General features: G+C 35.2%; 1 protein-coding gene across 19 annotated transcripts in view; it reads right to left on the minus strand.

The window, feature by feature from the left end:
* Positions 1–20,783, minus strand: part of LOC115211100 (rap guanine nucleotide exchange factor 6) — a 508,151-nt gene that overhangs the window by 297,486 nt on the left and 189,882 nt on the right. For all 19 annotated transcript variants that reach the window (XM_036502519.1, XM_036502517.1, XM_029779996.2 and 16 more), the window contains exon 4: positions 15,265–15,348. In XM_036502519.1, the coding sequence (XP_036358412.1) occupies positions 15,265–15,348 (84 nt within the window). The remainder of the gene's footprint in view (positions 1–15,264; positions 15,349–20,783) is intronic.

Raw genomic sequence — 20,783 nt, forward strand, 5'->3', positions numbered from 1 at the left:
GTACCCATGGGGTCACCAAGTGGCTTGCAAGACAAGGACATCTCAGCACCATGTTAATAAACTGATAAAGATATTTTACAGCTCAAGTTTAATATTTCACTTATCTTCGTTTAAGCCTTGCTGAAGGTGATTTTCTTTGCAAATTCTCAAGACTCAATAAAATTTGTACCAGTAATATACTGAGATCACTGGAATCAAATAAAACCATGACCATATGAATAGTATCATCATCATCATTTAAACACTCCATTTTTCATGTCTCAGACTTGTTGAGATATATTTTCTACAACTGAATGGCCTTTCTGTTGCCAACCCTCACTTGATTCCCTTTGGCTGCACATGATATCACAGAAGATTGGAAACAAACAACACCACTTGTATGGTGGTGATGCTTGTTTACAATTAGCACATGATGTCAAAATAAGGAGAAACACACACACATGTATATACATATCATCATCATCATCATTTAACATCCGCTTTCCATGCTAGCATGGGTTGGACGATTTGACTGAGGTCTGGCAAACTAGACTCCAATCTGAGCTGGCAGAGTTTCTTCAGCTGGATGCCCTTCCTAACGCCAACCACTCCAAGCGTGTAGTGGGTGCTTTTACGTGCCACTGGTACGAGGGCCAGTTTGATGGTACTGGCAACAGCCACGCCCAAATGGTGCTTTTTATGTGCTACCTGCACAGGAGCCAGTCCAGCGGCACTGGCGACGACCTATATATATATAAGGATTATTCGAGTTGCTAGTAACTAAATTCATTCACAAGCCAGGATCTATAGAAGACACTTGTACAAGGTTGGGAAGCAATTTAATGTCTTAACCACATAGCCAGTCCTGCTCCTTAATACAAGGATGGAATCTTTGAAAACATTGGCAGTAACAGGTGAAAGTCATTCAATGAAAGCCCCAATATAAAATAAATAACTAATATTTAGTGGCTTGGAACATAAGCTTGAAAGTACACACATTTTCTACGACCATAAAATAACATTTTTCAATGTTGGCAAGCAATAATTACTATAAATATATATCTTATTTTGATTTTTATCCTAAGAGTCAAGATTATTATCATTCTAATCTACCATCAGAGAAATCTGATATCAAGGGCTAATTATTTTGTATCTCCCACTATATATCATGAGAGCAACCTTCAGCCATCAGCTTAAATACTTCATTAAAAGTATCCAGCCAAGTACTCTAAAAATATACCAACTTAGAAGCAAACAAAATAAAAAACAACGAAAATTTTGAACTTGTAGTGGCTTATCTAAAAAAAAGGGTAATCTTTGTTTTAAATTAAAGTAATATAGTATTTGTTTATGTTACACACTTTCTAGAAAAGGAAAACATTTTAAATATTTCATCATCATAGAAATTGAGATGGTCGTCGTCATCATCATCATCACTGTTTAACGTCCGCTTTCCATGCTAGCATGGGTTAGACGATTTTGACTGAGGGCTGGCGAACCAGATGGCTGCACCAGCCTCCAATCTTGATCTGGCAGAGTTTCTACAGCTGGATACCCTTTCTAATGCCAACCACTCCGAGAGTGTAGTGGGTGCTTTTTACGTTCCACCGGCACAGGGCCAGTCAGGTGGTACTGGCAACAACCTCGCTCGAATCGGTTCACAGCCATGCGGATTTTGGTTGAAACCCACTGTGAGTGCGACACCTTAACCATGCACCACACACACATGTATGAATGTTAACATACTACAGCTTAATTTGAGCAAAATAGTAACATGTTTACATTATGACCAGTCACATTTGAAGACCTGTGGAATGAGAAATTCCTTACTTAAAAAGCAGGTAAAGGAAGACCAGCCAGGAAGAGAGGTCAGTCAAAATCTTGCCTCAAATACGTCCTTGTCTAACTCATGCCATCATAGAAAAAAAATTAATATTAAACAAAGGAATATCTTCATTTGGCCAATGCTTTCTCATGTGAATAATATATTTGTTACACTTACTTTTGATTTTATTAGTGAAAGGATAATTAACAACACAATTGTATTTTAGTGAGCATTTCGTTTGAGTATAATAGATGCCACTTTAAATAAGCATCTATAGAGTTTTATCTTATTTTAGACTTGATAAATCTCCATCCTTTCTCAGTATATCATAGCTACTAATCCAGAATTGGAGGAGATCTATGCACACATATATATACTTATATATATATGACAGGCTTCCATTCAGTTTCCATCTACCAAATTTTACTCATAAGGTTGACTCAAGGCTACAGTAGAAGACACTTACCCACGATGTCACACGCAAGTGGATTGAGCCTAAAATCATGCGATTATGAAGTGAAATTCTCTCTTAATTACACAGTCATACATATGCTTACCTTCACTGCACAGTCATATCTGTGTTTACCTTAACCATACAACCACATATATTCTCTTTTACTCTTTTATCTTTTACTTGTTTCAGTCATTTGACTGCGGCCATGCTGGAGCACCGCCTTTAGTCGAGCAACTCGACCCGGGACTTATTCTTTGTAAGCCCAGTACTTATTCTATCGGTCTCTTTTGCCAAACCGCTAAGTGACGGGGACATAAACACACCAGCATCAGTTGTCAAGCAATGCTAGGGGGACAAACATACACGCACACACACACATATATATATATATATACACATTATATATATATGACGGGCTTCTTTCAGTTTCCGTCAACCAAATCCACTCACAAGGCTTTGGTTGGCCCGAGGCTATAGTAGAAGACACTTGCCCAAGGTGCCACACAGTGGGACTGAACCTGGAACCATGTGGTTGGTAAACAAGCTACTTACCACACAGCCACTCTTGTGCCTATATATATATATATATATATATATATATATATATATAAATAAATAAGTAAATAAATAAATATAGAGATCCATATAAACATGTTTTGATATTCAACACAGCTATAAAACAGCTACAAGAAAATGAAGAGAGCAACAAATGTAAATATTCATTAATTTGAAAATAGAACTTTATAGAAACAATTAGATATTATAAAAGTACACACTCACACACACACACACACACACACACACACACACACACACACACAGAGCAACATAAAGAGATGACAAAAGAGATCAGAAAAGTGCATAAAAATAAGGAGAATGGCGCTCATAATCTGAACATAATAAGTGGCAAACCGAAAACAACAGCGCTATGAGTCATGAAACAAGTGCACATAGATGTATGTACAAACATACTCACACACACACACTCACACACACACACACTCACTCACACAGAGTGAATTTGCAGTTTAAAGGAGGCTTTAATAATAATAATAATTCATTTAAGGTTGGTTCATGATCTTTATTTTCATAACAGGCATTGTTTGATGAGGTTAATGCACAATACAAGAATCAACATGATATATCAATAACAATATATAGCATTGGTAAAAATGCTACCTGCTATTAAACCTCATCTTAAACAACAACAACAGTACACTTCAATAGTTCACTAGGTGCAAAACACAGCAAGAAATTCCTATATTTATTTCTATAAGTCTACTACTGATGCTTAAAATGCATTCACTATATATATTTCTATAAGTCTACTACTGATGCTTAAAATGCATTCACTATATATATATTTTTTTTTCCCCCCCACAAATAAAGTGGAAAATAATGATACCATGAGAAGATTTTTCATGTGTTCTTAATTTAATTTAGGCTTAAGCCTGAGGTAAGATGTGATGTCAATTTTTAAAATGGATGGAAAGGAACAGATAAACAAACGCTTTTCCATATTCTATAATACGACATGCTGATCTTTTAAACTTCTTTCACACATCATTTGATTATTCACAAACATACATTTAAGCTATAAAAACGTTTCCAAATACAGATATTCAAAAATAGATGTAAATGCACATAAAAGTATGCAAAATCCAAAAGTATGCGTGTCTGTGTGGGTGTATGCGTGGGTATATATGTGAGTGTAAGTGTATAAATACAGGTATATGAATATGATATGTATGTTAATGATTAAATATATACACATACATTAGATAAATATGAAGACATGCACACATCTATCTGCATTTATACATGTATTCATACATACATACATATATATACATGAATGCATACATATGTATATATATATATGTGCATACACATGTATATATATATATATATACACACACACATATGTGTGTGTGTGTGTATATATATATTTATATATATATATATATATATACTCACACGTGTGTGTGAATATTTAGGTGCAGGAGTGGCTGTGTGGTAAGCAGCTTGCTAACAAACCACATTGTTCCAGGTTCAGTCCCATTGCATCGCACCTTGGCCAAGTATCTTCTACTATAGCCTTGGGCCAACCAAAGCCTTGTAAGTGGATTTGGTAGACGGGAACCGAAAGAAGCCCGCCGTATATATATATATATATATATATATATATATATATATATATATATATAGAGAGAGAGAGAGAGAGAGAGAGATACACTCATATATATCTATATATACTCACACACATATATATACACACAAATGTACATATACATATACACACACTCACACATACATACATACATACAAACATACATTTATACATATATGTATTCATATATAGATAACACACATACATGCACAGACAGAAAAATGCAAGCCTAGCTGTGTGGTTAAGAAGTTTGCTTTTCAACCACATGGTCTTGGGTTCAGTCTCACTCTGCACCATTTTGAGCAAACCGTCTTCTACTCTCACCTGAACCACATATTTATTTAACCAATGCCCGCATGATGAGAACAAACATACAAAGAAATCAATGAATAAATAAATGAAAGATATGGAACTGAAATCTATTACTCTTTTACTTGTTTCAGTCATTTGACTGCGGCCATGCTGGAGCACCGCCTTTAGTCGAGCAAATTGACCCCGGGACTTATTCTTTTGCCGAACCGCTAAGTAACGGGGACATAAACACACCAGCATCAGTTGTCAAGCAATGCTAGGGGGACAAACACACATACACAAACACACACACACACACACATATATATATACATATATACGACAGGCTTCTTTCAGTTTCTGTCTGCCAAATCCACTCACAAGGCATTGGTCGGCCCGGGGCTATAGCAGAAGACACTTGCCCAAGATGCCACGCAGTGGGACTGAACCCGGAACCATGTGGTTGGTTAGCAAGCTACTTACCACACAGCCACTCCTGCGCCTATTGTACATGTTTTAAATAAATCTTATAAAATTAACAAATTTAACAAAAAAAAAAAAAAAAAAAAGGCAGAGTCAGTGCTTTGTTTGATTTGTCTGAAACGCTTGTTGCTAAACATTATATACACTTTGCACAGAGCTGTTCTTCATGCATGAGTTAATCGCATATACTCTCAATTGGTGTATATACATTTCTTATTGTCTGTTTATTGATATAAATTTCCCTTATGTTCCCGCCATTTCCATCAGACTATATCTTCAGTGCATGGCTCGTATTTCTACAACACACATACACACAAATCCTACTACCTCTCTTACGCATCTAATACATCTGATATCTACTACATCCTCTTGCTTCCACCCCTCCCCCCCCCCGCTTCTTTTTACTCTTATTTCTATCTCATTCTACCTTCCTCCCCCCCCCCTTGTTTCTATCAGTTTCTACATTTTCACTATTACTCCTTTGAAATATTTATCGCTGGCTTTTATCTCATTCTCTCTATTGATATTCCCCGCCTCTTCTTTTCTTATATCGTTCTCCTCCGCCACCATGCGCAAATATACATGCTGCACCTGTTATCATTGATGTCTCTGCATTCCAGCACTTTCTATGACAGCCTATAAAGTCTGAATATCTCTCTGTTATCTCTATTGATGCCTTGCATCTCCACTCCAACCCTAATTCCTTCACTGTCTATATCAACTTGTACATACCTTCCTAGTTTTAACTAGTATCTGTATGCTACAACTCTTCCTGCTTTTCCTCCTACTACAATCTAAATCTGCCTCTTTCTGTTTGTTCTAGTAATTATTCCTAGTCTTACTCATTCACTTTCTCTCTCTCTCTCTCTCTCTCTCTTTCTCTCCCTCTCTTAGAACACTAGTAGTTTTAGTCATTGGACACAGAACAATAGCAACTGGTACTTTGAAGACAGTGCAGAAAGTCAGCAGAACTGTCAAACCAAAACCAATGTAGGTCAATGGCTCCAGTAACAGCTGGAAGAGACCAGCTGGTTACTAAGCAACCAAAGTAATGATACTTTAAGAACAGGGGAAAAAAAACAAAACAAAACAAAGACAAAAGAAAAACATATGCCAAAAAACAATGTAAAGAAAGAGCTTTCTTTTTAGAATGGATCAAATGAAAATTTTTGATACAAAAGCAGCATCCAAAAGTATTGGAAAGTTGCATCTGTTGTAGAAAGCAATAGAAACACAGAATTCGAAATCAGCATGAACAACAAGAGATACATTAATAGTGAATTGATCAGAAACCATCATAGAGTAACATAAGCTTTGTCTCAAGTATTTTTGACTCTCGTGAGATTTATTAATCATCCTCTTCTTGAATATATATCTTCAGTGCCATTCAGAAATACAATACACCAGAGTTATTCAGTTTGGCATTTGTGTAACTGTAACTGATCAAAATATAGACAAGTGCATATCTATGCACTGAAATCAATGCTTGCCTGAATGCACATACAGATATCAGTATGGTATGCATACATACACATGTGCGTGTGTGTGTCTGTGTGCACCTACATATATACACACATGTACATATACATATACATACATATATACACATACCCATATATATGTATATTCATTTCTACATATATCCACATATAGACGTTATATATATATATATATATATATATATATATATATATATATATATATATATAAGGTGTTTTTTATTAGGAATGTAGTAGAGTACCAAATAGAGCTAGTTCACCCTTGGAATTACTAAAGAACCAGTAGTATTACGGTATACTTCTTGTTGATTTTATTTTTTCAATTATATATATATATATATATATATATATATATATATATACAAACACACACACATTTATATATACCAACATACACATTCATATATACATACACAAACGCATATATACATACACATGCATATATATACGTGCACATATACCTCATTATTCTCATTTCAACATTCACTTTCCCATGCTTGCATGGATCAGAGGAGATTCATTGAGGCAGAATTTTCTATAGCCAGGTGCTCTTCTTGTTCCTAACCCTCACCTACCTCTAGACCAGACATGTTTACCAAAAATTTCGCAAAGAAACATGTAAGCTGCTATGACAGCCAAATTTGTTTAGAATTAGTGCATGCTGTCAAGATACACACATACAGTTTCTGTCAATCAAATTCACAATCAAGTCTTTGGTCATTGAAGGGCTATAGTAGAAGACACTTGCCCAATGTGCTGCACAGTGGAACTGAAGAATTTATCCTCCTTTAGTCAAAGGCAGATCATATGATGCTTGTGTGCAAAGGACACTGTTGCACAGCAGCAAGATGTGGGCCTTAAGTGTCGAGAGCAAATAAAAACTAGAGAGAAATGAATATGCTTGGCTTGATGTGTCATGCTAATGTCCATGAACAACTAAGTATGAATGAACTAAGAGACAAACTGGATATGAGAGGATCAGATGTATCATGCAATGCAAATAGAGGATGACAGCTGCATAATCAAGTGCTAAGTATTCCAAGTGAATGGTAGCAGTGAAAGAGGGAAACTGAAGAAGACATGGAATGAGGTGATGAAAACGATTTCAAGATATAACATCTAAAGAAGAAGCTGACAGAGGATTGCATCAACTGGTACAAAATATTGCCATAGAAGTCCTGATCTCCATCACAAACTTGAATAAATACTAATTGAAAAAGTGAGATAGTATATACATACTTCTCTGTCTACTGGCCTAGTGGTTAGAGCAGCGGACTCGCGGTCGAGGTATTGCAGGTTCGAATCTCAGACCGGGCGATGTGTGTGTTTATGAGCGAAACACCTAAGCTCCACGCGGCTCCGGCAGAAGGTAATGGCGAACTTCTGCTGACTCTTTCTCTCACTCTTTCCTCCTGCATCTTGCAGCTTACCTGTGACGGACTGGCGTCCCATCCAGGTGGGGAACTTATATGCCAAGGAAACCGGGAAACTGGCCCTTATGAGCCAGGCGTGGCTCAAGATGGAACAAACAGCAAAAACGAACTACTGGCTATTCTATACCCTCAGATCCTCCTACCATTTTGCACACCATCCTTTCTTTTACCCTCATATCTTTCACTCATTGTAACATACCACCCATAAATGAAAGGCAGGCACTCAATCTATGTATGTTAAATATCTCTCCTTCCCCATCCAGCTTCAAAAACCATGTCAACAATGGGATACTACAACAAGACATAATCCCTCAACTCACTGAAACCTGTTGAACAGTTTAACTCATTATCAGCATGGAAAGTGGATGTAAAATAATGATTTTGTATGTGTGTGTGCATGTGTGCATGCACATACACACATACACACACAAACACATATACTTACATTCATACATTAAATATATATATATTCACCTGTGCCGGTGGCACGTAAAAAGCACCCACTACACTCTCGGAGTGGTTGGCGTTAGGAAGGGCATCCAGCTGTAGAAACACTGCCAGATCAGACTGGAGCCTGGTGCAGCCTCCTGGCTTCCCAGACCCTGGTCGAACCATCCAACCCATGCTAGCATGGAAAACGGACATTAAACGATGATGATGATGATTCACACACATATATACACATAAATACACACATATTACATATATACACAAATATAAATGTGTATACACACAGACACACACTTACACATACATGTATGTGTGTAAGTGTAAACAAATAATAAATACAAATTCCAGTATAGAACAACTATAAAAAACACAAGCATTCACATGAGTTTTTGATCACACATCCATGCAAAATGAAACATTCATTCAAATACAAAACCAAGTACAATATCAGAAATGAGAAAGGATGCCACTGGAATGAGAAAGATAATCAATATGGAAATTGCAAACCAGTCCATGCCTTTTCATTCATTTCTGTTATATACTCTCCAATATTTGGAATGTGTCTTGAACCTTGAAGAAAACTAGAACCCGGTTACTGTGGTTTTGCGTTTGGTTATTTCAAAACTACGAGTACATGTGAAACTGCTATAATAATGTTATATACTACTTAGTACTCTTCAAGTAATACAAGTGGAATGTGATCTTGATCGGAGTCATATATCATGACAGCCATCCATCGAGATAAAATTACAGAAATATAGCCAATAACAGATTTTCACTAGAGGCAGAGGCTCAAATAGCTTGCCAAGTATGACACATCTCCCCTGTGGCCATTAACAGAAGAGAGAATAATACAATTTCCTAGTCATACAAAAGATATGCTAACACAGGAAAAAAAGGACGGGATATTTAAAAAAAGAATAAAATAACTTGATATTATGTCAAAACAAAAAGGGAAGGAAAAAAGTTTTAAAACCAGACACAAAATAAGGATGATTTTTGTAGGAATATTAATTTTATTTGGGACAGAATGCAAGTATAAAATACATGATAGCCACAAGTTTGAAAGCTTAGAGGATAGAAAACTAATGCTGTTCATTTTAGAAGTAGATTTCACATGGTAACCAGTCATAAACTTAAATTGTGACATGAAACATGTATATTATTTTCAGATGGACTAGAAACAGCACGTTCCATATTTCAACATGATTTTAACATAATCAAAAAGAAAATATTACTCCCATTTTAGACATCTAGTAAAAACATTATCATTTTAATAGTACAAAATATTTAACCCTTTCGTTATTGTATTTTTTTTTTTTTTGAGAAGCTCTGTGTTTCTTTTAATTACTTTAAATATAACCGGTGGCCGGCCGGTGCCTCTGGCACGTAAAAAGCACCCAGCCGTAGAAACATTGCCAGATCAGACTGGGCCTGGTGCAGCCTTCTGGCTTCCCAGACCCCAGTTGCACCGTCCAACCCATGCCAGCATGGAAAGCGGACGCTAAACGATGATGATGATAACAAATAATTTAGTAAAATAATTTTGTTATCAGTCAGCTAGTGTTAGAAACATGAAATTGTGATTAAGGTTTGGTGGAAGATTTTAATTCAAAACTTATGATAACAAGACATTTGTATTCAGAGCCAGAGCCGATTTCAGCCGGGTTGGTAACGAAAGGGTTAAATTTATAAAACTGTCAAACCCATGAAAGTTTAGAGAAAAATAGAAAGCAGAAAGAAAATGGATTAGAAAGAAGCAGGCACCTCAATATGTGATTAGATGTTCTATTAACCCTTTCATTACCAACCCGGCTGAAACCGGCTCTGGCTCACATTACAAATATCTTGTTTTCAAAAGTTTTCAATTAAAATCTTTCATCAAACCTTAGCCACAATTTATGTTCCTAACACTAGCTTAATGATAACTAAGTTATTTTACTAAATCCTTTGTTATATTTAAAGTAATTGAAAGAAACAAAGCATCTCAAAATAAATACTCTAACGAAAGTGTTAATGCTACCTCATCAAATATTGGTGCCTTTCAGTTAGACAGCTTGACATAAGCTCTATATATTTATGTATACTTTCATAAACATGTTCGGCATTGAGTTGCAAGGAAAAAGGAAACTGTTGTTACTGAAATGTGTCTAATATAGAAACCATATTGGTAATGTGGAATATTGTGAAAGCAATTTAGATTGAGAGCAAACACCGACATTTAATTCACCATTTCCAGTTTACTTTAAGAGTAAAAAAAAAAATTAGGGAAATATCATTTTACTCTTCCAAATGATATTAAAGTTTCTAATTACCATTTTACTTCGATGTTTTTCTCAAACCTAGAGGATCAACAATAAAGTGGTTTAACCCTCTAGCATTTAAACCAGCCATATCTGGCCCAAATATTCTACCTGTTTTACATTCAAAGCAGCCAGACCTAGATTCTTACATCTATCCTACAATATAATTTTTAAAATAAGCAATCACTTCATCGTAATCTCAAAACTCCAAGATAATGCATGATTGATTTAACCCTTTAGTGTTCAGATTATTCTGTCAAATGTGATGTTTGTTTATTTATATTGTTTTGAATTAATCATGCATTATCTTGTAGTTTAGAGATTACAGTGATGTGGTTTTTTAGTTTTAGAATGACATGGTAGGGCTGAGGTGAGAAGTGAGATCTGGTCAGTTTCAATATAAAACAGGTTAAATATTCTGGCCGGATATGGCCAGTTTGAATACTAAAGGGTTAAAACAATGTGAATAAATATGCATTACATTTGACAGAATAACCTGAATATTAAAGCGTTAATGTCCCAACAACGAAGTGTTTAGTGTCCAAACAATAACCGGTCTTTGTGAAATTTCAAATCTGAATCTCTTTAGGACTGATTTAACCTTTGTCACTGAATAGCTTGTTAAAACAAATATTGCCAATAAGCTAGGATAAATAATAAAAAATGCATAAGACGTAACACTGTATCACTACCTCAAATTAGGAAATTATGTAATATCTCCAAGCATTGAAAGATTCATGTTATTATTCTTTTTATTCTTTTATTTGTTTCACTCATTTGACTGTGGCGGCCATGCTGGAGCACTGCCTTTTTAGTCGAACAAATCAACCCGAGAACTTATTCTTTGTAAGCCTAGTACTGATTCTATCAATCTCTTTTGCTGCTAAGTTATGGGGACGTAAACACACCAACACTGGTTGTCAAGCGATGATGGTGGGCACAAACACACACACACATCATCAACACACACACACACACACACACACACACACACACCACACACACACACATATATATATTAAATTTACCCAAGGTCCCACATAGTGGGACTGAACCTGGAACCATGTAAGATAGGAAGCAACCTTCTTACCACACAGCCACATATATAAATATATGTGCACGCACATGTGAACAACAGGATTCTTTCAGTTTCCCTCTATCAAATTCACTTATATAGTTTTTAATCAGCTCAGGGATATAGAAGACACTTGCTCCAAGGTGCCAGGCAGTGGCATTGAACCCCAAACCTTGTGGTTGGAGAGCCATCTTCTTACCACAGTCACACCTGCATCTATTCATATGATGTATAACTTAATTATTTCTAACTTAGGCACAAGGCCAGCAATTTTGATGTGAAGAGAGTTGTTGATTACATTCACCTCAGCAGTTGACTAGTACTTTATTTTACTAACCCTGGGGAGATGAAAGGCAAAGTTGACCTCAATGGGATTTGAACTCGCAATGTAAAGATCTAAAAGAAATAGCAAAAAGCATTTATTCCTACACACTAAGAATCCTGCCACCTCACTGGCATCATATGATAATTTAATAAAAACAAAATTGCTATCCTCCAGCATTCATACTTTACACTTACTGCTTCTCTATTGATCTGTCTAGCTATATACAGTCTTACATGCCAAGATAAGAAAATATCTAACTTGTGACTCTTTCAGTTTACACTCATCTTCAATTAATAATGAAAACGATAATAGCCTTGAAAGTTTCAGGAAAATCCTGTACTTTCTCAAAGAATAGAACATTCCTGCATTCTTAACAGAAAAGTTGGCATCATTGCAATGCAAGATTCTTGGGATTCTTTGACCTCATCACACTGGACAGGACACAATTAGATTTATATGACTATGAAGTGTGCATTGGGAAAAATGGACACTTTTCACTCCTTTCTGGTTTTTCTTCCTTATTCAGCTACATCTTTCTAGCTCTGTCATTCTCTTTATCTCTCAACCTATCTCTCTCATTGACTCTTATTCAAACATTTTGTAGTATATTATATAGCAAATAAAATATAAGCAAATAATATTCTTTTCTATCTAGAAGCACATGATAATGCTAGTTTTTTTTTTTGTTTTTGCTTTTTTTTTCTTATGACATTAAACACAAATATGAGTAAAATCATGATTTTATATCTCAATTTGACCAAAACATTCTTCTTTTTTTTTTTTCTATAAGCATATTTGTATTCAACAAAATTAGAAATTTTCATACAACCTCAACTTTTTTCTTGCTTTTTAATACCATTATTTAGAATATGTAGATATTACTATTTACTCAGTATTCAAAAATCTTCCTCAGTATGCAAAGGAGTTCTTTATAAACTCTAATTTTAGATTGTATAGGATTCCGTTGCAGCATATGAAAACATGATCGCAGGGACTGTGTTATTGCATTTGTTGCTGATAGTAGAAATTTTATAGAGATATTCATATCTTTGTATTGACCATCTGATTCAAAATTGAATTCTTATTTAGCTCTTATCAACACAGAGTTGATATTCAGAGTAAAAAGTATCCCCACAAAGGAAGTGGCACAGATATGGTTGTGTGGTTAAAAAGTTTGCTTCATACCTGCATAGTTTTAGGTTCCAGCTTATTGCACAGCATTTTGGCCAAGCATCTTCTGAAAGGACATACAGTTAACCAAGGCCTTGCGAATGAAGTTTCGTAGACAGGGGATGTGAGGAAGCCTGTCAGAGAGGCTGTTTCTATTCTTGGTTGGGAGACTTAATACATCATTTAGTTTAACACTATCCACTCGGCACTTGGATGTTTTCAATCAAATTCACTCTGTTATAAGCATATGAGTTAAGTTTCTGGTCAGAGAACAACTTACTCCATTAATCCCAGACATCTCAGAAGTTCCTAAAAAGAGTCATGGATGTGGCTCTCTTTTTCTTGCTAGACCCCCCCCCCACCCCCCCAAAAAGCAGAAAGAAAGCAACCTACCACCACCTCACCTCCCTTTCAGAGACATGAACTTACAGCTAATTTGAATACTTAAAAGTATTGAAAAGCGTAGTAGTATCATCATTTTAGTGTCATAGTGTTTTTTTCATAACAATGTCATGAGACTCAGCTCAATGGTTACATGATGGAGACTATTTAACATGGCTGCCTTTTCAGAGTTGATTTTTTTTCTCTTTTTTATGTCATGCTTTTACTTGGTTATTCAGTTAACACCATGGGATGATATAATAGGCCACATATGACTATTATTTTACTTTGATAAACATTTTGTTATAAAATTACATTAATAACCTTGAACAAGGCCCCGCTATCTGGAATTATGTTTGGTAATAATAATTTCTTCTAATTGACAAAATTATCTCATTTCCTAATCAGAAAACTGAAAATAGCAACTGGGAAAGAAAACAGCACATATACGTAAATTCCAAAATATTAGCTTAATACTTGGGGATTTTCCTTGCAATGTAAGATTCTGACATAGAGCGATAAAAATAAACTTCAGCTAGCAACTGATATTTCACTGTTCGATACTGGTTATTGAAAACATTGATTTGTTTAAAGATCTCAGGATACAATCAATGCTACATTGCAGTTTTAGTTTTTAATCAAATGACTTTAAATCAAATGACATTCAGTATTTATTTTTAAATGACTGACTCGTTCCCTCTCCCTCTCTCTCTCTCTCTCTCTTTCTCTCTCTCTCTCTCACACACACACACACACACAAATGAATACAAGTAACAAAAACCAATAAAAGTCCAATGGATGTCCACAGTTACTATTATTAGGATGGTGCTCAAAGTAGGAGTAAAAGTATAACATTTTGGACACAGTCCTTCATCAGATACAAGAAGAAAGTCCAGGACAGACTAGGAAGAGGAAAGGAGTTATAAATATAAAATAAGAGAAAAGAGCACAAAAAATATGAATATACATTAGGTTCGTGTCTACGTGTCAGAATCAGTCTGTGTGCATGTGCGTGTGTGTGTGCACGCATGCACCTCTACACAGAAGCACACATACACACACATATGCACAAACTTATATATATGAAACTTAGATGTTATCTTGTGCATATTAGCTGGATACTTTTTAACTGGCACTATCAATAACATCTGTTCTCTATTTGTTTCTATTTTGGTTTTAACATGCACAGAAAACATTTGTGCATTTCCAATTTATGCCAGATATGCATGCTTAGAAATTTCTATAAAATATAATTTATAACCAGTAAACATTGTTATACATAAATTGTTATTGTTTTGTGAAGTAACATGATTTCTAAGTCTTAATTTAGTAGTTTATACTTCATGGGACAACAAAGAAAAAACAGAAATGGAAAGAAAAGAAAATGGTTATGCTGTAAAAAAAATAAATGAAATAAATCCTTTACCTGCTTCTTGGAAGAAACATTGAACCTTCAATAAAAACTGATCCAGATAACAAGATGTACCAACAGGTGCTTAATTCCCCCTGACTGCAAAAGAATAAAGGAATATACAGTTTTATGAAGAAAACATATGAAGAAAATTTAAATTAGAAGATGATAATAGAAAAATGTCAATTATTTGAAATATTTCAAGCACCACAATTATTAGTCTCAATTTTTGTAGATTATTGTAAAACATGTTGGTTCTCTCAAAGAATTATTGTTTTATTTTATTTTCTTGCTCATTATTTAAAAGATTAAAATGAAATAATAATTGCACTGACATGCTATAAATATTTGTTCCAAGAATCCAGAGAATTTTCCAAAATTCTATAGGCAAAGGTGTGGCTATACAGTTAAGAAGCTTTGTGAGCTCAGATTCAATCCCACTGCAGGGCACTTTGGACTAGTGCAGCAGTTCTCAACTGTGGGTCCCAGGATCACATGCAGCTCTCAGGCATCCTTCTGGCAGACCCCAACATTTTCTCCTCTTTAAATATAACAAATTTTTCTTTAATTGACTTGTGTTTAACTTTTTGCTGTGGACCCCTAAAAGAAACCAGGTTTTGGATTTGGCCCGGATATTAAAAAGGTTGAAAACCACTGAGTGGGCTAGTTTTCTTCTACTAATAAGACCTGGACTGACCAAAGTCTTCTGAGTGAATTTGGTAGATGGAAACTGAAAGAAGCCCATTGTGAGTGAGTATCCCCTTTTCTAGATATCATGTGATGGTTATAAGTAAACACTGCCATCATACAAGTGAGGTTGTTTGTTTCCAGTCTTCCATGAAAAACATGTCTAAATATTGGGGAAATATTATCTTGCTTGGAAAAAGGTGAGGGTTGGCAACAGGAAGGGTAATTGATCATAGAAAATCTACCTCAACAAATTCTGTCCAATCCATGCAAATACAGAGAAGTGGATGTCAAATGAATTAGTCTTGCATCCAAAAATATAAATGGCAACTAAAATTGTTATCCCATATCATCAAATTATGAATCTAGATGTTATTTTTGTTGAATTTTCTAAATGCAAATACTGCACTTAATATACTTATTACTTTAAAGATTACACATACTTACAATTAATTTTACATCTGTTTACTTAGCTGGCTACATTTTCAACTCAACATAACCACAAAATATTACTTTTAAAAGACTCAAGAAATAAATATATGCATCTTATTAAATTATAAACCAGTCTTAGAGAATCAGTAAGTTTATTTAGTAAGCCTAACATCAAAAATAAAATTAAAAGCTTATATGTATTTGACTATAAAAATCCTGAAGAAAAAATGCATTCAGTCAAAGCAAAACATGGAAATAACTGTGCATAATATTTTTATACAATAGTTTGTAAGACACGTATATGTAGTCATAGCAGGAAACAGAAATGACTGTATATAATATTTTTATACTATAGTTTTAAGATACATAGAGTACATATATTTAGCCATAGCAGGAAACAAATGACGGTTTACAATACTTTTTATAGCTTAAAGGATATATGTTGTCAAAGCAAGAAACAGAAATGATTGTTTAAAATATATTTGTTGTGCCTTTCACCCTTTCGTTACCAACCCAGCGGAAACCGGCTCTGGCTCTGAGTACAAATGTCTTGTTTTCATAAGTTTTGAATTAAAATCTTCCACCAAACCTTAGTCACAATTTATGTTCCTAACACTAACTGAATGATAACTAAGTTATTGCACTAAATGCTTTGTTATATTTAAAGTAATTGAAAGAAATACAGAGCATCTCAAAATAAATACAGTAACGAAAGGGTTAACATTTAAACCAGCCCCATCCAATCCAAATACTCTACCTGCGTTATGGTCAAACTAGCCAGATCCAGCATTTCACACCAACCCTACAATGTCATTCTAAAAGTTAACTAGCAGATCATCAAGATCATTAAACTCTTGAAGGCACAAGATAATGCATGATTAATTCAAAACAATGTGAATAAAAGAGCATTACATTTGACAGAATAATTTGAATGCTAAGGGTTTAAAATATGTAGGATCAAAAGATTTTTACTTAGAATGAGTAACTCAATATAGCAGCTCCTAAATCACAGTCGGTGAGTACCCCAGTTATTACCACGATTTACAAAAGAATTTTGTTATTCCCTACACTGACAATGTTTAATGATACAAACTTCAAAATGAACTCTCGATTAAAAAATTCTCAAAGCTTACTTTATGTGTTTTATACATTGATCTAACTCCACAAAATAATAACCATAAATATTGTAATAATGACTGTTTCTGGTTGAGACACAAACCCAGAATTGTAAGGGGAAGGGTTTAGCCAATAATATCAACCCCAGTACTTAGCTGATACTCTATTTCTACCCCAGAGGTATGAAAGGCAAAGTTAACCTCAGGAGGAACTGAACTCAGAAAGTAAATAGTTTAAAGAAATACCTTCAGGTATGTTATCCAACCCTTTAATGATTCCGCTAGCTCCCTTCCATATATAATCAACCCAAGAAGAATAAAAGGTAAAGCTGATCTCAGAGTATTTCAACGATGAAATGAAATACAAGTGTATACTTTCAATTGCTACCTTAAAGCAACTGGATTAAAATACTTAAGCTTGCAGCAAAACGAAAATTGGTAAAATACAGTAAATACTAAAAAGTTAGATTTCTAAGCAGAAATGTCAAGTCAATTTGTGTGTTACTGGCAATATGCAATCCTATACACCCATAGTATTCTGCAACAAAACTAACATATCCACCAAGCTAGCATGGTGAAGAAGGATGCTAGGAACTCAGAAGACCAAAAATAAGACCTGTCAAGAAAGACCTATAATCCTAGTCAATGATTATCTAGCAATAGTACAGGAAAACCGGAATTACAACCGTGTTTCGTGGTCTGCTACCACAACAGCTCCTTTATAGGATCCAGTTAGCTCAAGACATCATCAAGAGGAACCACGTCTGGTTTCAGCCCCTACTCCTCTACCGTTTTGACGTGGCAGGGTCCCCCCTTTCGGAGGTATCTTCAGCTCTGGTGTTGGGTGCATGTCTTCTTTCTTCTGTTCCCTGGCCTCTTCGATGTAGCATCAGCGAGTGTCAGCTGGTGACTGACTGACTTGTCAAATTTTTTGCCTTTAAATATTAAGTTTGGTGAATAAGCCTTCAGTAAAACCACTTTCAGGATGATGGACACTTTGTGCTTCTTAGAACATCTGTCTTGGAGAAAGATAGACAGGGTCTTTTAGCCATGTTTTGGGCAATCTATCTGCACTGCCTCTGTGCCATGTTGTTGAGTCCAAGAAGACAACAATTAGAGGAGTACAGCTTGAATGAAAAACATGCTATGGGGATCAGCTTTCACTCTAGCATTCAAATTATTTTGTCAAATGTATTGCTTATTTATTCACAAATTGTCTTGTAGCTTCAAGATTTTGATGATGTGACTTTATTTTTAGAATGTCATTGTAAGGTAGAAGTCAGGGGCTAGCTCTCGCCAGTTTGAACATAAAACATGCAGAATACTCTGGCTAGATATGCCTGGTTTAAATGCTAAAGGGTTAAGGCAGTTACTGACAGATTAGATATTTGACAGCTTCCTGTAGCTGAGAGGAGGTACCATTCATGTTAAGTTACCCTACCACTGGATCTATCTCCTTCACAACTACCACTATAACATTTCATTGCATACCTATCTCTTGTAATGTGTTTCAAGGGTCCATATAAGAGGAGAAAATGCTGTTGTGGCAGCTGGGGTATCACACACACAACTGCAACAATGGAATACTGACATTTCTGTAAGTTTCCACGCTTGCGAGGATATATGTCAGGTGTTGAGTAGGTAGTAGCAGTTATGATTCTCTGGTGACCCACACAGTTGCATCCTCCATTGACATTCCTCTTTAATTTGTATACTCATTAAGGAATTGACAAATGAAAGGGATTGATTGGAATTTAGTCATCAAACAAGCAATTAATGGAGAAGATGATACGATAAATCGTATCATCAAACTCAATGGACTGCAAGGAAGCAAACATTTATGATGGAGAAAGTGTCAAGGGAGTGTCTGTAACATGGCACAGAACAGATATCAAAAAGGACTATTTGTGGGTGGGGGTGGGGTAGGTACCAATGAGCTTCAACAATAGATACACTCTTACACATGCAGATACACACACACACACATACACACTAATGAATGAATTATGGACAAATGAATGGACAGATAGACAAAGACGGACAACATCCAAACCCTTACTATCATACGAAATTCCACTCACAAGGGTAATTGGGTAAATCAAGACTATCTTTTATCTTTTACTTGTTTCAGTCATCAGACAGCAGCCATGATGGGGCACTGCTTTCAAGAATTTTCAGTCGAATGAATCAACCTTAGTACTTATTTTTTAAAAGCTTGGTATTTATTTTATCTCTTTTGCTGAACTGCTAAGTTACAGGGACATAAACGCAACAACACCAGTTGTCAAGCAGTGGTCAGGGACAGATACAAAGACACACACATGTAGATATTTATATGATGGGCTTCTTTCAGTTTCTGTCATCCAAATCCACTTACAAGCTTTGGTTGGCCTGAAGATATAGCAGAAAACTCTTGCCCAAGTTGCCATGCAGTGGGACTGAACCCAGAACCATGTAGTTGGAAAGTAAACTTCTTACCACATAGCCATGCCTTTGCCTAAGATCATGCACAAGGGGATCAAACCCAGAACCACAAATTTGCGAAGGATACTTCTTAACCCTTTTGTTACCAACCTGGCTGAAACCAGCTCTGGCTCTGTAGTACAAATGTCTTGTCTTCATAAGTTTTGAATTAAAATCTTCCACCAAACCTTAGCCACAATTTATGTTCCTAACACTAGCTGAATGATAACTAAGTTATTTTACTAAATTCTTTGTTAGATTTAAAGTAATTGAAAGAAACACAGAGCATCTCAAAATAAATACAGTAACAAAAGGGTTAATCATACAACCATGCCAGGATCCATAGTTATGATATTCTAATTTGGAGGCATAGCTGTATCACTTTGGTGAAATATATCTTTCTCCATTCTCTGTAAGTCTATGAGAAGATTTATTAAACTAGTTTAATTTTGAATATTGTCAGATCTTAGAACACAAATAACAAGAACTCTTCTACAATATCTAAAAACATGATATGCTTTATATTTTTGTATATTTTTGTAACTATATTTACACAGAAAACAACTAAAACTAATATAAATAGCTAGTTTCCAATCATAGATAAAACTATCACAGAACCACTGTGAATTCTGCCTTTTATCAATGAACCAAAGTTATTTACTAACCGCTGTAAAAGGCATGTGGTTTCTATGATTCAAGTAAAGTAATATCATGCAGGCTTTATTGAAATAAAATAAACCCCTCTAACTCTCATTAATAACATTTAGAAAACATGGTGTTCCACTGATATTTCCAATTATAAAACTGATAATGGAATTAATGCAAAACATTTACAAA

This window comes from Octopus sinensis, linkage group LG4 (assembly GCF_006345805.1).
Source record: "Octopus sinensis linkage group LG4, ASM634580v1, whole genome shotgun sequence".
NCBI lineage: Eukaryota > Metazoa > Mollusca > Cephalopoda > Octopoda > Octopodidae > Octopus > Octopus sinensis.